Raw genomic sequence first — 20,059 nt, 5'->3', positions numbered from 1 at the left:
CAGACAAAAAAGATCTACTCCACATCAATATGGACCAGATTGCAAAGATGATTTTACCCCATGGGGCTATGGAAAAAGGCTTGTAACATCTCTTCTTATGCCACCAGTTGCCTCAGTAGTTGCGTTAAAGCAGTTGGATCGGTTGGGATGTTAGCTGAGTAAACAATCTAATGCCACATCCCTTGCACTAAGTGGCCTTTTAGCAGATGTCAAAAATGTGAGGCATGCAACTTTGCAAAATAGAGCAGCCATTGATTTTCTTTTGCTGGCCCATGGACATGGATGCAAAGACTTTGAGGGGATGTGCTGCATGAATCTGTCTGACCACTCAGAGTCTATTTATAAGAGCATACAACAACTTAAAGAGGGTGTGTCGAAAATAAGAATCGATGATGGAACTTGGCTGGATAATTTATTTAGTGGATGGGGTTTAGCATCGTGGGTAAAGAAATGTCTTACAACAGGTCTATACATTTTGGCAGTCATAGTAATAGTCCTCATAATGGTGCCATGTCTGTTTCAATGTGTACAGCGAATGATTGATAAATCCATCAAAGGAGTTTTTTTTGGTGCAGAAAGGAGGGGGAGATGTGGGAGACAGAGGAGTAGAAACTCCTGCAATTAAAGGAGGCTTTGATTTACAACCCTGGAAGAGACTAGGTCTGGCTTAATTGACAGAGATTTGTGGACTTTAAGCAAAAGGATTACAAACTTGTGTTCCTATCATTATAAGTAAAATTGTACACTGGGTGTTTTGGTGAAGGGTTTTAAAATATAATAGTGTGATTTTATATAGTTTAAGTTAAGAATGTAGATGGTATAAGAGAGACAACTGTGTGTACGTGACATGAGAAGTTATTGGTCAAGACATAGCTGCATTGCAGTGAGAAGTGCCACAGGTGATAGGTCACTAATCTAAAACAAAGTGTCGTTTTAAGTATCTATTGGATTAGAAAGTTATAAATTACGATGTAACCCTAAATCTTGTGACTAGTCGCCATTACTCGGAGGTGTTGTAAAATCTCACGCCTCGACTGATGCGTTTGTTATTTTAAACAATAAATTCGTGTAATTGCATAGTCCCATCCCTTAAAGTTATTTTCCTCCGACACGTGAAGTGCAGAAAACGGACAATACTTGTACCTTCTCATAGAAAAAACAACCACCCCCAGGCTCATGCAAAAAAAAAATAAGTTTTTCCAGGATATTATGCAAAGTCATATATTTATACAGCTGAATAATACAGGGCAAAACTGCCTGTAAGTAAATGTTATAGCCCAAAGTGTGCATCTTCATGCAAATTTATCTGAGCAGCTTCTCCTTTTTGTTAATTCATAAAGCCTTTGCCTTGTATGCTCCCATTTTTATGCTCCTGGTTTTCATGAAATCTTTCCAAAATGCTAGCTCTATTCTTCTATCAGCACTGCAGTCCTACTGAAATAAGTATGGCCATATCGAGTAAACAAAAGTTCACCTAGTTCAAATTCCCTTCTCTAGCAGTGGCAAAAAACAGATGCTCAGAAAACAGGTTAAAGAACATTTGCTGACTGTTCTCAGGATACCTTCCCTGCTTCCAGGAATCAGCAGTTCAGGAACTTCTTGAACCAGGTTATTGGGTTTAATAGGTCCCTGAAGGACCTGTTTAAGGTGCTTAACCTGAGCCTTCACACTTATCATTCAATTGGCTAAACTCAACACCTCCCCTTTATGAGCTCCAATTTCCAAAGGAATGGAGCTCTGTTATTATTTACTTTCCCTGTGGGAGCAATAAATAGCCTTTAACAGTATTCTAGAAGAAATTAATTTATGATGATGCCTAAAGCTGGATCCAAGTGCCGTAATATTTTCAGCAATATTGGCCCATCTTCCTGTAAAAGAAATCTTGCAAGGAACTTGTCTGAAAACAATAGATGACAAATCTGCAAATCTGCTTCAGGAATTGTGATAATCGGAAAGAACCCAGGGAATTTTCTGGTGCTGTTCTATGATACTTAAGAGACCACCAGGAGATGTACTGTCCCTGCAACTATTTAAAAAAAAAAAAAAAAAAAAAAAGAAGAGTGTAATTGGGATAAATACCCAGTGATGTTTACATGCAGAAATATACAGCAGAATCATACCAGGAAATTAATTATTTCAATTAAAGTAACAGGACATATCGAACATCACTTTGCAGATCTTTCTGAACAGATCTGGGCAGATGTTTGGAAAATCTGGGAAATGGTATATTTAGGTATTTCTGATGTATAGAAATAAGGACTGATAATTGTGTCCCCTGCTGCTTTGAATGTCAAGAATAGTTTTGGTGGTCAATTGGTGGAGAAAAAATGCCATTACCACCTAAACCACAGCAAAGCAGACTGAAGTCCTGCTTCCTCTAAAACCTTTCACAGGTTCACCTTTGAGACCATTTTCTTTTTCCCCAAGAATCTAGAACTGGAAAGAGCACATGAAATTCCTGTCTGGGATACAGACACAGCCTCACTCACCCTAATTCAAACTCCTTCAAGTGATGAAGCCTTTGTCACTGATCTCAGGAGTTCGTGCTCGACTGCACAGGTTCAAGCCTGATGCACAGTCCTGTGGGAGAACAGCAGCAAATCTCTCACTGACTTTGAAAGATGAGAACAGCTCGGCATCTGTCACCACCTTCCTGGTGATACTCAGCTTAAATACTTGTACCCTAAACACACTGCATTCTGCTTTGTATCCTAAACACACTGCATTGGTCTTTGTGAAGCTTATTGGTCTTTGTGAAGCTCCTCAAAAAGCTGCTGCTTTTCTTGAGGGCAACAGTACATGATGAGTCCTGATCTCTGAAAAGGGAATGAAGATGGCCAGTCCCAACAACTTACTAGGAATGAAAAGCACTTTCATTTAGCAAACGGGGAAAGCACTTTGCTCTAGCAAAATTTTAAGAATAGATGAAATTTAATAGCCTCCTGCAACAGAACAGCATGTGACTCAGAGGCAGCCACTCCAGCTCTGCCTCAGCTGCTTACTTTCAGTTCCTCGTTAAGGAACTGTTTACTCTAAATAAATGGAAATTTTAAAAAGTAAAGAAACCTGCTGTTTCAGATTAAAATATGCGTCTAGGTAGAAGGATGCCTCTGTCCACTTCTGCAAACGGGTGAAGTGAAATAGAGACGGAAGAGACGAGCACTTTGCTGAGTCACGGTAACCAGGGCTATCTCCAGCGCGCTGCTGCTGATGATCGCCACGCAATACACAGCTCCGAAGGGAGGGGACAGGGAGTGGCAGGCAGCACAGCATTACCAGCACCACGAGTTATTTTTCAAAGCACGACTAAGGTGCTGAACTGGAGCTGTTAAATGGCTCACTAGAAATTCTGTATTAAGCAATGCAGTCAGACGCAAACAAGTTAAATCAGCTATCTACAGTGAAGAGCTGTCACATGCCCAGTACATAAATGTGGTTGAAAGCAAAACAGGAAGGAAAACAAAAGCCCAAATCACCTCAAACAGAACCAAGCAGCAGCATAAAATAAATTTCAAATCCTCAAGTAGTCTGAAAGCCAGTCACAGCAGATCTAGTAGCTCTTGTAGTTTTGTTTAGGACTGGGCAAAATCACAATGGGCTGTCTGCACAAACTGCACCTGAACACAGCATGAAGGGAGCTGCTAAATTCTCCACTGAGTCATCTAAACAGAAAAGCCACCAGTGTGAAGGGCTTTCAATTGAAATATCTAAATCCGAGATATGAAATGATCAGAGATGAGCAAGGAGGACTTGCAAATACATGAGAGGAAAATAACTGAAAAGCAAAACCACTAAATAAACCACACCATTTAGAAATAGTTGCTGTTCTGTGTGTGTGAGATGAGCGGCCAGCAAGAACACCAGTTCAGTTAAAACTGTCTTATTCAGAAAAAATAAATATATCCTGATGCCTTACATATGCTTGAGGATTCAAACAAGCACAAATTTTCAACACAACACTTTAGAAGAGTAAGAAGTGCCATAAGGCATGGAGACTACAGATAGCAGTAGGGCTGGTGCTGTGACAGAGGTGTTCAGAACACCCCATTTTCAGGAACACAAAGTCAGTGGGATGTCATTGCCCACACCTTTGCAGTTACATCTAAACTTAGGTATGTCGCTGCAGAATTATATTACTTACTCTCGTCTCTTTCTCCCAGTGGCAAGATTTGGAGAACTTCCTTCATATATCTTTGTTTGCCCTGCTCATGGGCATGACACACAATATGAAAGGTTTCTGCAGAACTGCATTTTGTATAAAACAGACTCTCTGCCAAAAATGTGTTTCTCTTCCCTTTTCAGGTTCCTTTTTTTAATTCGTGTTAGCCGTTGTTATTAAGATAGCCTTGAAAACATGAGTTGAACATTAGTAGAAACAGTATAGTAATGTTAGTCTGTAATCCATAAATGACATGTAGAGGGCTAAGGTTCTCAGTAGATTGTTAACACAGTAAATTAAAGCCAACTCAATTTTAAAAAGTACTTAACTTCTTAGAAGGCAATTAAAATCACATTTTACATGGCAATATTATTTATTAAAGCACTATTGATGTCTTCAGTATATCAAAATGTTTCAGCAAAGCATTTCTCCAAAATGTCTTCATCTTCATCAAAAGAATCTCCTAGGAAAAAAATGTTTACAGTATCAATGATTTGTGTGAACATAATTCCTTAAAGTGCACCAGGCTTTATCTGAACATTTATATCACTGAAGGTAACAATGTCTTTGACTAGTGCTGGTGGGATCTCTCAAAAGTGCCCTAATGTTCTGAACTTTGAACTTCATTGCATGCCTCCCTTTTTGTATGCCTTGACAGATAAGCAACATACCACCTTCAAAGATCAGTAATTTGTTTGGGCTTTAGATTTTTTTTATTGGAAGCTTAGAAAGTGCTCCCTGAAAGTCTGACCTCTACAATGAATGCATGTGCTCCTTTAGTTCTTCACACATTGAGGATGTCAAAACCAAAATGCAAACCAGTGCAAACTGCAGAGCTGCAGCCACCATGTGCCCATGACCTTTGTGAAGCCTGTTCATGGGCATGTCACTCAATTTGGGCCAGGGTGAATACTGGTGGCAGGGGAGAGAGAAGGCTAGCTTGCCATGTATTGTGTTATTTGGAAATGCTCAACTTCAAAGAATAAGCATCACCCAGCTAAGTCTGATCTTAAAAGTCCAATCATATCTATTGCTTTTAGTTCCCCTTGCAGGGGGGGACTGGAAACAAATGAGGGCCAAGTCTGTTCCAATGTACATGCCTGAGGGGAATATGTTGTGTCAGCACTGGAAGATATTCATGAACAGGCTTCAAGCTGTTGCACAAAGGTAAAAAGGTGCTTTGAGGTGACCAGCTCAGGCTGCAGCTTTACCTTCAGCACTGGTGAGATCACAACTTTGCTGGAGCCACTTGGCTCTGCAAACCCAAGTCCAAACTTAAACACAGTTACTAGGAAGGAGAGAAGCAGAGGACCTCTCCAGAACACAGATCCAGAGCTCCACTCTTTGGCACTGGAAAGGCTGTCCTGAAAGGAACTGTGCTTTAAAACAAGTTTGGCCAGCAACCTGGACTGCACTCAAGACATTTCTGTTCCTTTGTAAGTGACACACTCTTCAGCACAGCTGGATCTGGCAAGAAACTTAATGGGGCTCTGGACAATATCCCTCTGTGGAACAAAAGAAAGTTCCAGCAGGCTTAAAATTCCTTCTTCACCCTGCTCAAGTAAGTGTTAACAGCTGGATGAGTGACCTGAACAGCCCCTCTCACCTAGCAGCCTCACATTATTGTTTTGGCTTTACCTTATGACAAACAAAATGCTGTCACAGGATGAGTCAGACTTTGGACTTGGACGGGTTGAGGAGAAGGACACCACTCTCTACAAGCTGATCTCATGCCAGAGCAAGCACTTTTTCGAATCAGTCTGCCTGTGCGCCTCTGTGAGCAAGCCTATATGCTAGACCAAAGAAGCTCAAGTAAATGATCAAGGCCACTGAGACTGTACATTGGGTTGATCCTATGTTAAGAGGTACTTGACAAGCCAGTGTTGTCCCTAAAGTTGGGACTGAATGATGTGTCACATGGCAGTGAACAAGTTAAAGCATTACTCAAGATCATATGACCCGTGTTACAGATAATCTGTCTTCAAATCACTTTATCAAGGAACTCAATTTTTATGAAGTTTCATGCCCTTATTTTAAGAGAGCAAATACATCAGGGAAACTTTGAAGTTCTGATGTGCTTTTAGCAAAAGGGACTTTTTGTAGTACTTGTAATGGAGAACCAGTATTCAAGACTGAAAGGAGGTCCTTTGGGAATCCCCAGCTATGGCACCTCTCCTTGGTGTACCACACCTGTGACAAGGCCAGAATCATTACTCGGTGTTGTCTTGGGAGGACAGTGCAGCAGCTGCCAGGGCGTGCTCCCTGTGCTGTGTACAGCAGGGTGGGCAGAGGCTGCATCTGAACCGCACAACTGCAGGTCCGCAGCAGCACAGCCCTTCATGTGGAGCTGCAGTACGTGCCCCAGCAGCTGTTCCTACAGGGACACAGGCCACGAGGCCTTTCCCTTGACACTCGGCACCAGCTATGCCAGACCCGGAGAGAATGAGATCTATCTCTTCCTGGCAGTGCTGGGTTAATGGTTACACTTCATGATATTAAAGGTCTTTTCCAACCTAAACGACTCTGTAATTCTAATAATGAGAGACCAGATGGTGGCTAAGAGATGTTGCTTCTACACACGCTGACAAGCCGAGAGCACACGGAAGGGGAGCAGCTATAATAAAACCTCTATGCTGTATCAGCTGAGAGCGGAGCGCACGGCAGCACGGAGGAGCAGCACGCCGCGGGCTCCTCTTCGGGCAGGGACGGCCACTTCGGCCCTGTGCAGGGTGAGCTCCAGGCCAGGGTCGCGGTGCTAAACGAGGCCAGGGATGCCGCTGATCACGCAGATCCTCGCTGTGTAAGCAGCCCAACACGCCGCGGGCCCGGGGAGCGCTGAGCGGCGGCGTGCGGCGCGGTGCTGAAATGGCCACGGTGCGGATGTGTCCCGACCCCTGGCAGCGGCCCCGGCGGGGGACAAACACCGCGGCGGGGGACAAACACCGCGGCGGGGGACAAACACCGCGGCGGGTGGCACCCGCGGGCACAGGGACACCGCTCCGCCGCAGCCCCGCCCGCGGGCCGAGACAGGGACACCCGGCAGAGATGGCGGCACCCGGCCTCCTCCTCTCGGCGGCCGCGGCCGGGGGGGCGGTGACGGTGCTGCGGGGACACTCCTCCGCTGAGGGACGCGGCCACCCCCGTCCCGCCTCCCGGTGTCACGGCACTGCGGGCCGGGCCGGTGCGCAGGGCGGGCGGCGGGGACACCCCGGCGGGGCACGGCGGGGCGGGGGCGCTGCCGGGGCCGGTGCGCTCCGGGACAGCGGGGCTGGTGGAGGATCCCTCCCCGTGCATGGGGCTGCCAGAGTGCCCGCGGCCGCTTAGGTGTTTCGCTTTCACCTCGTGAGCACTTGCGGTTTGTTTTCTGGTGCAGGGTTTGAAGCCCAGACCCAGAAATGAAGAAGGTTCTGTGCGTGGAGCCCGTCATTTTCATCTACGTTTTTGCTTCTTTCCTGACGATCCCGCTGGTGGAGCAGTTCATCTACCGGCGGCTGTGGGAGCAGGAGTACAACTCCACTTTCGTGAGCGACAGCAATGTCAGTCACTGCGAGCAGAATAAGAGCAGCCCGGCTTATATCAAACAGAAGGCAAGTGGCGGGGGAGGAATAATAATTGTAAATAAACTTGCAGCCAGGAGGTGCTGCCTCAGTATAACCTCCTGTTTTATAACCTTAACCTTTAATGCTCCGGAAAGCCGTGGTTTTGTAACCTGCTCTCACTTCACTGTCTCCTCGCTCTAGTGTCATGCTGTAGGTAGTGAGAGTGCTTTAAAGACAAAGATTTGTCTGCAGGAAGATGCTGAGATAAACTCGTATTTTAGCGGGAGTTGAAAATCGCCTGAGAGAATGGGGACCAAATTAGCATTGGGCTGACATTGCAGCGAGTACAACTGGAGGCTCCTCCTCCCACGACCATTGTGCCTGTTGTGTTTGTGAGCCATCCGTTGTCTCTGTGGCTCCTACTATGCTTTGTAACCATGTGAAGTTTAGCACATGCCCTGTCGTTTTGAGGAATAAGATCTAGCTTAAAATATATGTGTTTCAGAGGAATTACAAGAATGAAGAATGGGGGAAATTAAAATAAAGATTTTTGCGGTTTTAAAACGTGGGAAAAAAATTAACTGATCTTTGCATAATCAAATACAGTTGATGGTTTGCCATTCAGAGTACTAGTCTGCCTTGTTGGAATACAAAGACGTCAAGATGTCAGGATCCCATGGTCAGTTACATTTTTAGCACTTTCCCATAGCTCAACATGCTGGATAGCTAGTTGCTGATTGGCACCTCTTCCACTGCACTTCCACTGCAGTTTTAATGCTACACTTAAGCAGAGCTAACTGTGAGCTGCCAGCAGAAGAGATGGTCATTCTCCATTTCCCTTTCCCGTCTCCCGCCATGTGTTGTATCTCACAGTTCTGCAGTTACAGGTTATGGTTTGGATTTGAGTGGGGCATTGATTCAACAGAAAGCTCATCTCTTGTTTTGGGTTTTTCACTTTTTGAGTGTTAGGTTTTTTTCTGAAGCAGTACACTGTTCTGGCACGCTCAGTGGCCACATGATTGATGTGTCTAACATGGGAATAGCAGAGGGAACATATTTTCAGAAGAGGTGCAATAGAACCATACTTGTCAACAACAATTGGCACTTGAGTTGGATAAAGTGAAAGATGAAACCACTATAGGGTCAGAAAAGTAAATGATTCAGAGTATAAATTATACAGAAGTTGGGGTTACAGAAACAGTCAGCTGGCATTCCCTAACACTGCTGAAAAGGTGGTAGGTACTTTTTTGAAAATTTTTGCTCACATCCCTTATTTGGATCTCTGATGTGCTGCATATGAGCAAGACTCAATGCCTGAGCTTATCTGCCTCATTTGTCATATATAAAAGGACATTGTTAATGGTACATGCTTCCAGTGAAGGTGATCAAAGAAATAATTCAGGACTTGTAGTGTGGTGTAGGTTCTTTGTCATGTGACAGAAGCTGGTCTTAGTAGAAAGAATGTGAAAGTAAAAAGGTCAATAAATTGCAGTCCAACACTGGCTGGACTGACCCATGGAGGTAATTACCAATTACTGTCTGAGTAAAGCTTGTATGTTACTCCCACAAAGTGTTTTTTAGTATTAGCCATTTAGCATTAGCATTTGGGGCTGTGTCTGGCAATTTTCTCCAAGAACATCATACATGGTGCATACAATTCTAATTGCAGAGCCCATCAAGCAATCTATGTTACAAATACATCTTTGCATTTTGCAACCCCCTCAGATTCAACCTGATTTTCAAACTGCCATCACTTATAGTTTAGGATATAAGACTTTGTATTTCTTTTTGCAAAACACTAAAGCAGAGTGCTTAATTTCTCTAATTTCTTTTATTAGATAGCATCTCTGGTGTGATGGCAAATTCACACTTTACAGGTCGTTTGGTTACAAAGTACAGCTAATTTGAGAACATGAGTCCTTCGAGACAGCGGTTGAATAATGGCCAACAGAACTTCTTCGTTTCCCTGTCCTGCCAAATTTCCATTCCCTGCATTTCAGTGATTGACAGTAGGGCATGAGCTTTTGAACAATTACGCTCTTGTCTGGATGCCTTGCTGCATTTTTATACCACATTAGTTACCATAGCGTAAGAATTTAAATGCTCAAACACGCATTAATTTAAGTGCAAATGGGCCTCTGTGCTGAGTAATAGTCCTGTGTATGGGCCAAAGAGTAGATCCAGTGACTTCATTCCAAACCCTTTCACAAGGAAGTGTGAAGTAGGTGTTCTGGATCTTCCAAGACCTTCCTAACTGAATTAGGTTTATAGGTGTTGTAGCTTCTGCTGTAAGGCCCTGTTTGGCACTAATGTATAAAGAACATCTCTCTTAATAGTTAATTTAGTGTAAGTCCTTATGTTCTGAGGATGAAAAAGCTTTATACTAATCTCACTTATTTCAAAGCAAAATGTAAAAGGAAATTGAAGACAAAAATCACTTGGAGCCTGCAAAAAAGGTAGAAGTGGTTAGTCTTTGCAGAATTTAGATTAATTCTTAACTACAATTTGAAAAAAAATAGTCATCTTGTATTAAAGTGAGTTCAAAGTAATCTGAATACAAGATGAAGCATTCTGATCACTGACTTGGATAATCCTTTTTTAATACCTCAGAAAGAGCTATATTATTAATCATTAAACATTATTTATCATTCCATTTATTTATTATCCAATCCATGCATTTCCCCTTGCTACTCAATAATATTTTATCTTACGAGCCTGTCAATTTATCATGTCCTGTATATTGTTCAATCTCAGGTGCTGCACTTCTCTCTTAATTTATATCCTTGTATAAATTACTTGCTTCTTCATTTTCATTCTTTTAATTTTGAAATAGGTGATTTTATTATCCATTTCTGTCCACCATGAGTAATCTTTCAGAGTAGAGTGAATTTGCAGATTAAAACACTAGGCCTTTCTCTTCAAATATATGTAGTTCCATTGATTATTTAATGGAGTTATGTGATTTTAAAGCAGCTGAAGGTGTGACCTATCATTTTCTATATTCTTTTCCTTTGGCTTTATAAAACCAAAGAGTGGGCAGTTGCGTGCCTTACACTCTAAATGGATTTTTCCTGTACTTAAGTCTTTAGTCTTCTTGTCAGTAGACAACAAGATTTTTTATGCCAGCAAGTTCATGGTCACGTGTGGTATCTGGATGTGGAGCCATGTTTTTTATGTTGCACAACTTCTTCCAAAATAAGGACACCCAAGTATTTTTTTTTAATTTATTCGTTCAGTTTTACACTTCATTATGGTTTGGCAATAATATTTGTATTATGTGGTTAATGTAGGTTGAGATGATACATATTAACTTTTATTTTTAATGTAGTAGCATTTGTTTGATGCTCATCTCTTTGAACATGACGATCCTAGTAAAGTCATGTCTGCAACTGTATAGAGCTCTCTTTGTCAGCAGCAGAGGAATTAAAGATCAGAACATTTTCCATCTCAGTTTGTTCAGTCTTCATGGTTTTGACCCTTCAAGGGTGACAACAGTGCTGGCCAGTGGACAGGACGTCTTGAATCCTAAGGCAGTCAGACACCATAAGGGAAGAGAGCACTTCAGAGTGCTGAGGATCTTGAAGGCTTTCTTTGAGAACCTCAGGTTCAGTTGAATTTTCCTCTTGCAATAAAACCTGGTATCTTGTAAGCAAATGAAGACATTAAATTAGAAACTCATGGTCTCTGTCTGTAAATAAAAATATGAATTTATAAAGCATTCAGCAGCTTTTAAAATTGCCCGAAGTACATTCCCATACGTTTTAGAGGTTTTTGATCATTTTGGATGCTGCTCAGTCAGGATTATGTTAGCTACAGAGGAGATGTTTCAAACGTGGAGTAGAGATGGCTTGAATACAGGTTGAGAATGGCATGGGCAGACTTGCACAGCTGTACCTGTTGCTGACTGAAGAGCATAATGCCTGCCCAAGTCAGTGTTATGCCTCAGAAAACTCCAAGAAAACTTTCAGCATGACTTTACTCTCTGCATCTGAAAGTTTAACTTAGAGAGTATAAAGGGCTTGTGTGAATAAAGTTGCTTCTTTTTTCCTTGCTGCTCTTCTGTCTGATCAGGTGGCTGTCTCTAAAGGGCTGTTGTGGCTGCTCTCTTGTCAGGTCTGCATCTGTGCATTAAAAACAAGATCTGAATTAGCTTGCTGAGTGTCCTTTAGCAGCTGGCTTCATAACAATCTTTTTTTTTTAATGAAACTTTCTTGAGTTCTTTTTTTCTGCAGCCATTCATGCTCTGTTAAATGGTTGGTTTTCAGCTACATTTTATTTTTATGCTTCTGTTAAAACGAACTCTGAAATTTTTCCCATAGTGGGTGTTTACAGTTTATTTTTTATAGTGTTAGCTGCTGTTCCTTTTGTGAATACCTGCTGTGGTGTATCTGTAGAGAAATCAATGTTTTGGACAGTTTCTGAACCCAGAGCTTTACAGTGTTTGCAAAATCAATTAATTCACATATCTCTGAGTCAGTATAATATTTAAAGTGGCATTTCACATTTTTCACTGTTATTACTGTTTGTAGAAGTAGTAGTAGTAACATTGTACAGTGGGATGTCAGAGCAAATCCTGATCTGTTTACTTGCATAACATGCTTTAGTCCATGAATTGTTTCTTGTAACCCCCTCAGTAGAATTATTTGGGAGGAAAAATTATCTCCTGTGAGGAGGAAGCATGGGGTGTGTTCCTTAATCAAGGACTGGTTTACTACTGATTTCTGGGCAGTATTAAAATTGCCCAGTGCCCTTTTGCCATACCCTGTATTGAAGGAGATACTTGCAGTTTAAGATACTTACAGCTCTTTTAAGTGCATGTTCAGAAGAATCGTCCTCTTGTCTGCATTGAAACTTCTCTGTCAACACACTAATGTGTCTTAAACACTAAGTTCTGGTTTGAAATGTAACAAGGAATGTTTGAGGAATATTGAAGATCAAATTAAAAAAGCAGCAATCTGAATATGCAATTCCTTTGTATTAGTGATCACTGTAATATAATGCATTCTTATAAAGATATAGTAATGCACTGTATTTCATTATAGCCTAATATAATGCCATATAATCTTATAAAATTACATTGTATGTATTCTGTTTTATAATAGTATAATTTATGATCTATAAACATGTACAGTGATATTAATTATATTGCATACTAATAATTATGTATGTAATATTGTTACAGAATTTTTTTCCCAATGTATTATAGTATTTACAATTATTTTTATTTTCTCTTTGCAGGAAGTTCAAGAAAAAGCCTCTGTTTTTAATGTGCAGTTGGACTTAACTAGGGCCATTCCCAGCCTTTTAGTTGCCTTTGTTATTGTAGCTAATGGGGATCGCCAGGGACATAAAAGGTCTTTATTTTTGCCATCAGTGGGAGCTTTGATTTCTGGTATAAGCTTCACTGCAATATCATATTTTTCCTTGTCACTCTCTGTCCTGTTTGCAGTCGCATTTATTACTGGACTGTTTGGGAGTATGGCAACTTTCCTTGGAGGAGGCTTTGCTTACATAGCAGAGGAGTGTCATGATGAGAAGCAGAAAACAACACGAATAGCTGTAGTGGATATGATTTTTGGAGTTGTATCTGGATTGGCAGGACTGTCATCTGGCTACTTTCTAAGAGGAATAGGCTTTTCATGGACATTTGTGATAGCATCTCTGCTCCATGTCATTAATATCATCTATATTGTATTTTTTCTGGAAGATACTGTAGGCATGTCTCAATTCCAGCATGAGGCACCAGTATCCTGGAAAGAACTTTTTAGGGCGACATTTTCTGGAGTGTACATGCTTTTTAAAACTGCCCCTTACAAAAAGAGAATTTTAATAATTGTGTTACTTTTTACATTTATGACTTATTTTTTTACTCTGCTGGGTGGGAGTTCACTTTTTACACTGTATGAACTGGATGAGCCGCTCTGCTGGAATGAAGTATACATTGGATATGGAGCAGCTGCATTCACTTCTGTCTCTCTGACCAGCTTTATAGGCGTTTACTTACTTTCCAAATGTCTCAAAGACATTTATATTGTCTTTATTGGGATATTTTCTTACATTGGAGGAATGATCATGGCTGCCTTTGCCAAAACTACCCTGCTCATGTTTTTAGGTGAGTTCAGAATCGGTTGTTCTGTGGTCAACAATATATATGAAAATACTGCTGTGTTATTTGTAGCAAATGCAGGTGTTGGATATTGAACATAACACCTTGAAAGGGTCATAGAGAGGTAAAATACACATGGTTGATCAGACTGATCTAGGATTTGATTAAAAGATGAACTATGTGGAGAAACGATAGAATTACTTGCTTATGATTTGGTTTTAGTGCAATAGAAATATATTTGATTTATTAATTTCCCTGTGCTTGGATAATTGTGTCTCAGTGCATATCCAGTCTGACTTTTCTGTTGCCTTTTACTACTTGGGGAACTAAGCGTTCAAAAGTATATGACTAACACATTTGCAATATATTTGTAAAATCCTGGATTTTAATTATTTCAATGTCTCATGACTGCTTTACAGTGAGAGTGCCATCTTTGTTCTGCTTTATGCCTATTCCTGTTCTCCGATCCATGCTGTCAAAAGTGGTTCTCACTGGTGAACAGGGTAAGTAGAATTTGATTTTGAACAATAAAATAATATGGTGCTTCAGAACAGAGATGTATGAAGATTACCTTTAAACAAACAGATCTGTATTGGTATTTTGAGACTGCTTTTCTTTCAAGTTCCATATAATATGACCCTGTGTCTTGACATGAATGGCTTCTGGTTCTGCATTTAATATAAACAACATTGTGTTAAAAACTACTGCAAGTTTCAACCTTCAAACGAAATACTGCTCTTAAAGACCATGGGGAACTTGAAGCAGAAGAATGCTCAAGAATTATACAAGTCTGATTTCACAAGGGCTTCTGCATTTACAAGATTTTGACATGCAGCAAAAGATATATTTCTGTTACTTAGTCAGTGTCACACCTACTAATTTAGAAAGGTAAGCAGTAGGTGGTCAATCTTCAAAGCACTTGGAAACAACTGGACTTAGATCCTCAGCTATGGAGGAACCCAGCTTCATGCCTGTGGCTTCTAAACATGTCCCAAGAAATGTAACATACTACTTCTCAAAGTCCTTTCCTTATGGAACACAGAAAAAAGCATGTCAGTCCTCAAAATATGGCTATAATATCCCGTATTTTGCTTTTGGGGAGCATCTATTTTCTGGATTTTGAGAAATACCCACTTTCTATAAACATTTTCCTGAGGTGCTTTGTTTAATTTTTTAAAATATTAATCTTTGTACACTAAAAAAAGATCTCCTTGTACTAGCTGTGCTAACATACATGTTTGGTATTGCAGTTTCTTGGCATTCTTCACAGCTTTGGCTACTTGAGTAGTCTGATGCAGGAATCAGGTTCCATCCTTTTCTGCTTACCTAGTGTGATTTTGGTTATGGTCCTGTGATGACTGTGAATGCAGCTTGGGAATATGCATTCAACGAGACACTCATGGGATAGACTGCCACCCCAAAGGGTAGTTCAGTCCAAAAAATGTTGTTTGTTTCTTTTCAAAAATGAGAAGGCAATGGTTATAAGCTGAACCAGCAGTCCTGGTTGAATCAGTCTTTTCCACATATAAGAGTGAAGATTAGAGAAGGAAGAAACAAGAAAAGGAAAAGTAAGAATGAAGAAGAAAACTGGAAGGGGTAAAGGGTGGAGATATGCACAACATGGTTAGTGAGGATGAACAGGTTAAACTTCATGTGAGAAGCAAATCCAAGAAAATAGGCATGGTAACACAATAACAGTAAAGAAAAAATAGTTTCCGTCAGCAAAAGGTGTTGTTTATTTGGTTTTTTTTTCATTTAAGAAAACTAGCATTTTGTAAGAGTTGCCACAGAAGACAATTTCATAGCAAAATATGATCCTCTAGTGCTTCTAACTTGCATACTTGGAAAAATACTGTCAGCAGATGTATCTTTTGAACCATATTTAAAACCTTTAGTACTTTGAAGAGTTTTTGTTTTATTTTGTTTTGTTTGTAACTCACCCATTTACTTTTGGCAGGTGCTGTGTTTGCTTGTATTGCCTGTTTAGAAGCTGTGACCGGCACTATCTCACTTTCAGTTTTTAATATTCTCTATGCAACTACTGTTGCATGGTTTTCAGGCTTTAGCTTCCTCCTATCTGCAGGCCTTTGTCTAATTCCACTGTCTGTCCTGTGGTAAGTATGGATGAGGAGGGTTCTTCGACTGCCTTTGCCAGTGATTTCTATTTTGATGTGAACTGAAGCTGAATGGTTTAGTGTGGTAGTTCTCAAACTTTCCTGTCTGCTAGTGTGCTGTAGTGGCTCTAGTTTCACACCTTTTCCGTGATCCAGCTACCTTCCAACAGCTCTGTGCTGTGAATTTCCCCCAAATTGAAGTCTATCCTGAATGTACTGCCAGTGGGATACACCACAGCCTTGAGTGCACGTGTGCCTTTCCTTGGTTTGAGACCTTTACATGGTCTTTCTTACAGGAAAGCCTTTCCCACAGATCACATAAAAGGCATAAGCTTAATTTTGCAATCTGAGCTCTTCTAGATGCTAATGAGGGTTATAAACATGACCAGTCACCCACTGGGTTTAATCGAAAGCTATATATCCTGGTCTTTGGTCATGGGTACCTTGTGATCCAGTGCCATTAAAATCTGTCAAAGATTTTAAAGCCCAAAAGAATAAACCTCTAAACATGTTTAAAAAATAGGCCTCTATAGCAGTTGTTTCTAATCATAATCTATTGACTCTCTAGTAATACTGACAGGGAAGTATCATTCACGAGTACTCATAAAGTAAAGGTCACTTTACATTATTTCTAGTATAAATATTACTTTTTAGGATGCTGAAAAAAAAATCAAAATGACAGAAGAATTGCTTTTCATTAGCTAGATTTACAGGTGGGGGAAAGATGTTTTTCTTAAGAGGGTGGCATTCTGGCTGGAGACTTGTATATTTTTTCCTAATACTTAGACTTCACCTCAGCCGCCTTTTATCTCTGCATCAGCTGCATTTTAAGATTTAAATAGGCAGTGAGAATGCTGTAGATTTAGAACATTTCACATAATTTCAAATCTATTCCTGCTTCATTATAATGCTTTACACAGTCTTTACAGAGAAGCTACACTAATGGTAATGATGGTATCAGGTAGTGATGGGTCTTAGACCTGAGGGAATTGAAGCAAAAGGGTCTTGCGTGTGTGAGTAGAGTACTTTCCAGTAAAGTAATAAAATAATTGAGAAATTCAGTTACATTAACAAAGGCACAGTAAGTACTTGTTCTATTAAATATTATCTTTAGTTTAGCTCCGTGTCGTAAGGTAGAGAAAGTTTCTGTTAAGAAAGCAAACTACTGCAGAAAAGGTAACAGATATTTACCATCAATTAGTCCATCTTGCAATCAGTATTGTAGTACATCATCGCCATAAATATTTGAAAGTTATTTTTCTTTACCTTCTGTCATTAGTTCCAGATATCTGACCCTTTGAATACCCTCTCTTTGCACCTTTCTTTTTAGCATGTCATGCGGTGTTACAGATGGAGAGCAGAAAGGGTAGTTGTTCCAGTCTGTAAGAGGCAGAGTGGTTTAGTACTGTTCTCAAAGGTAGCAGTAATGATATTGTCTGATTTGTGTAATTAGGGCAAGTAGTGTCATTGCTTTTGTTTACTAAGACACAACAACAGCTTGGTGCCACAGAGCATGGCTGTAGAGTGCTATCCAATATGTTTGTTGGTGCTGAATCAGCATGCTGTACTGAACTATCTCAGCTAAAGATACCTGTCCTATCTTTGTCTTACAGCTGGCTTCTGTGCACAAGCTGGAATGGGGAGGACTTGGCTCTGCTGGTAGCTGAAGAAGTATCCAGCATAGAGAGTGCTGATAGTTGAACAAAGGATCCACACACCTGGGATTTCTAATCTGACACGCAGTGGCAGAGATCGTTATGTCACACAGAAACCACAGAGATAACACAACACAATCTCCAAGTGCCCTGCAGCAATAAGCACTAAATTGGTACCACTCAATACCCAGATTCTTTTTAGCACTTGACTAAAGCTAGCTCTTAACTATGCAAATAGGCTGGCAATTGAGATTAATGTTGCTTCAGCATGAAGGAAAAAATAAGGTAGGATGGTACTCTTTCCACTTACCCTTTCTCAAGTTTGAGAATGTCAGCTGTGGGTTGTGATACATCTTGTATCACTCTAATTTGGGTGACAGAGATAAAAGCCTATCAACTCAGAGGACGCTAGCAGTTCTGCTGGAGTCATTGGAGCTTGTGCCAGCTGAGGATGTGGTCCACTGTGTACATCTTGAAAGGCCTGTCTTAACAGTGAAGCCCCTACACTGTCTAAAATTAGTAAACTAAAAAATAGGTTTTTTCAGAAAGCAAGCAAACTGGAGGCAGTACTTACACCTGCTGTAAGTACACTTACTGTTCTGCAGCTAGCAGAGTGTTTGTGTAAGTTTAACATATGATGTGTGGACCTTGCCTGTGACTTAGTTCTTGAAATGGATTTTCACACAGAACTGTCAGGAACACACTGCACACTTGCAGAGTGTGAAGTTCAGCCTAAACCTACATTTTGCAGAGGCCATATTGCACATTTATCATTTTCCATATCTTAAGGACTGCTTACAGACGTCTTTTTGTCCCAGAGATAGTTCTTGTTTTCTAGTGAAGTTGGTACTTGGCTTAAATGTTTCTTTTAGTGAAAAGCTGTGATAGCATTTCTTACCAATAGATCTTTATTTTTTAACAACCCTGAAATGAGGTGACAAAATCAGAATCATGAATCTAATCATCTTGCAATGAATGCAGCATAATTTATGAGCACTTCAAAAGCACTTCTAATCTTCAAAGCACTTTACAAATGCTATTCAAAACGTCCTTCCATAATAGATACTATCCTCCCTGTTGCAGAGAGAAATTAACAGAGAGGACAAGTGACATGCCCAGAGCCCCAGTGCAAACTGGTGAGAGTGGCAAACCTAGGAATCAGTTTCAGCACTGACTCCTCACATTTTCCCTTAAGATCTTTAAGTAGAAATTATCCTGAGTATTAGGTTCTGGAATGCACAGTACAGCAGAAGTGTGAACACCATGCTAAGGACCACTCCCATCTGTTGATTTTGTTAGGAGTTTGACAGCCAATACTGTTCTGATCTCTCAAAGCTGTGTGTGACTCTTGTCCCCCAAAACAGATAGGTAGAGAAAGCAAAACAATGTAAACTGGTTGCCATTTAGAGAATGAAAACTCTACAAAAGCAACTACAATGACCTCACATGCACACAGCGTAGGATAAAAATGCAGCACATAGCATGTGCTGTATAATTGATGAGCTGTTTACAGCCACTGATATCCCATCCTATTAACGGAGTACTCCTGCAGAACTCCTCAGTGGTACTCCACCAAGAATAGTAATACCAAATCATGATGATACTATTGTAGATCGTTTGTAATGGAATGATTGCATTGTTTCCAAGTTATGTATCATGATCACAGAGAAGCCTGGAAGAAGGTTCAAATAAATTAAAGGAGAGCTTACTCTATTCAGGAGACCACTGTCTACTCATCACAGGTGAAAACAGGGCCATTTATCCAGGCCAGAGGGAACATGCTAACACCTCTAGCTGGCTCTTAAACTCCTGACATGAGCCAGAAAATAAAACTGCTTACTGCCTTTGAGGTGGCCAATTTACTGCCAACTTGTTGGAAACATGAGCTGAATTCTACAGTAACCAGTGGGTCCAAAACATAGTGAGTACTTGTAAAGAGATTAAGAAAACACTGATGTAAAGGATTTCAGCACAAACACGACATTGTCTTCCTTGCCTCTTCATTATGCAGTTACGTAAGGCTTTATGAAATTAACTATTTCATGCAAAACTGCCTGGAAATAAAAACACAAATGCAGAAGGGGTGTGTACCTTCACTTTCTCCTTCAGTGCACACCTCTTCTAGCACTCGGAAGCTCACATCAAAGCAAGCCAGTTCCACAGTGGTGGTGTGTCAGTCCAACTGAGGACAAGCACGTACAGTCCAGGAATGGCTTTGTTATGATTTGATTTTACTGTACAAAGTACATGCTGTTTGCAAAGTGCTTCTGGTAGATGGAGCATTTAGAACTGGCTATAAATTTAGGTCAAAACACATGGAGGATATGGACTGTATTTTTAAAATGTCTAGCACAGTGCAAGCTGAGCAACCAATTACTAATATGCTTCAGACTATTAAAGCAAAATCTTCTAAGTTTATAATAATTTCTTTATTTGTGTATAAATACAAATTATTTTGACATAATAATAAAATTTGGTTTTTTAAA

The 20,059-nt window shown here is 40.5% G+C and overlaps 1 protein-coding gene and 1 long non-coding RNA gene across 5 annotated transcripts; one reads left to right on the top strand and one right to left on the bottom strand.

Annotated features, from left to right (window-relative positions):
- Positions 1–6,872: 6,872 nt before the first annotated feature.
- On the top strand, positions 6,873–20,059 carry SLC46A3 (solute carrier family 46 member 3). 4 transcript variants are annotated; one of them, XM_048294980.1, is made up of 6 exons: positions 6,873–6,959; positions 7,533–7,746; positions 12,937–13,810; positions 14,224–14,307; positions 15,762–15,918; positions 17,532–20,059. In XM_048294980.1, exons 2-6 carry the CDS (start codon positions 7,555–7,557, stop codon positions 17,617–17,619), a joined length of 1,395 nt encoding a protein of 464 aa, XP_048150937.1. In that variant the 5' UTR covers positions 6,873–6,959; positions 7,533–7,554; the 3' UTR covers positions 17,620–20,059. The 4 variants fall into 4 exon arrangements, with proteins under 4 accessions (XP_048150937.1, XP_048150939.1, XP_048150938.1 ...); XM_048294982.1 differs by lacking the exon at positions 6,873–6,959 and adding an exon at positions 7,015–7,033; XM_048294981.1 differs by lacking the exon at positions 6,873–6,959 and adding an exon at positions 7,268–7,340.
- On the bottom strand, positions 10,909–12,938 carry LOC125321735. Its single transcript, XR_007201662.1, has 2 exons — positions 11,593–12,938; positions 10,909–11,340 (listed from the first exon to the last, which is right to left on the bottom strand). It is a non-coding gene; the product is annotated as an uncharacterized LOC125321735 (long non-coding RNA).

Source organism: Corvus hawaiiensis, chromosome 2 (genome assembly GCF_020740725.1).
Source record: "Corvus hawaiiensis isolate bCorHaw1 chromosome 2, bCorHaw1.pri.cur, whole genome shotgun sequence".
Taxonomy (NCBI): Eukaryota; Metazoa; Chordata; class Aves; order Passeriformes; family Corvidae; genus Corvus; species Corvus hawaiiensis.
Note: the sequence above shows the minus strand (reverse complement) of the source record. Positions and strands in the feature narration are given on the sequence as shown.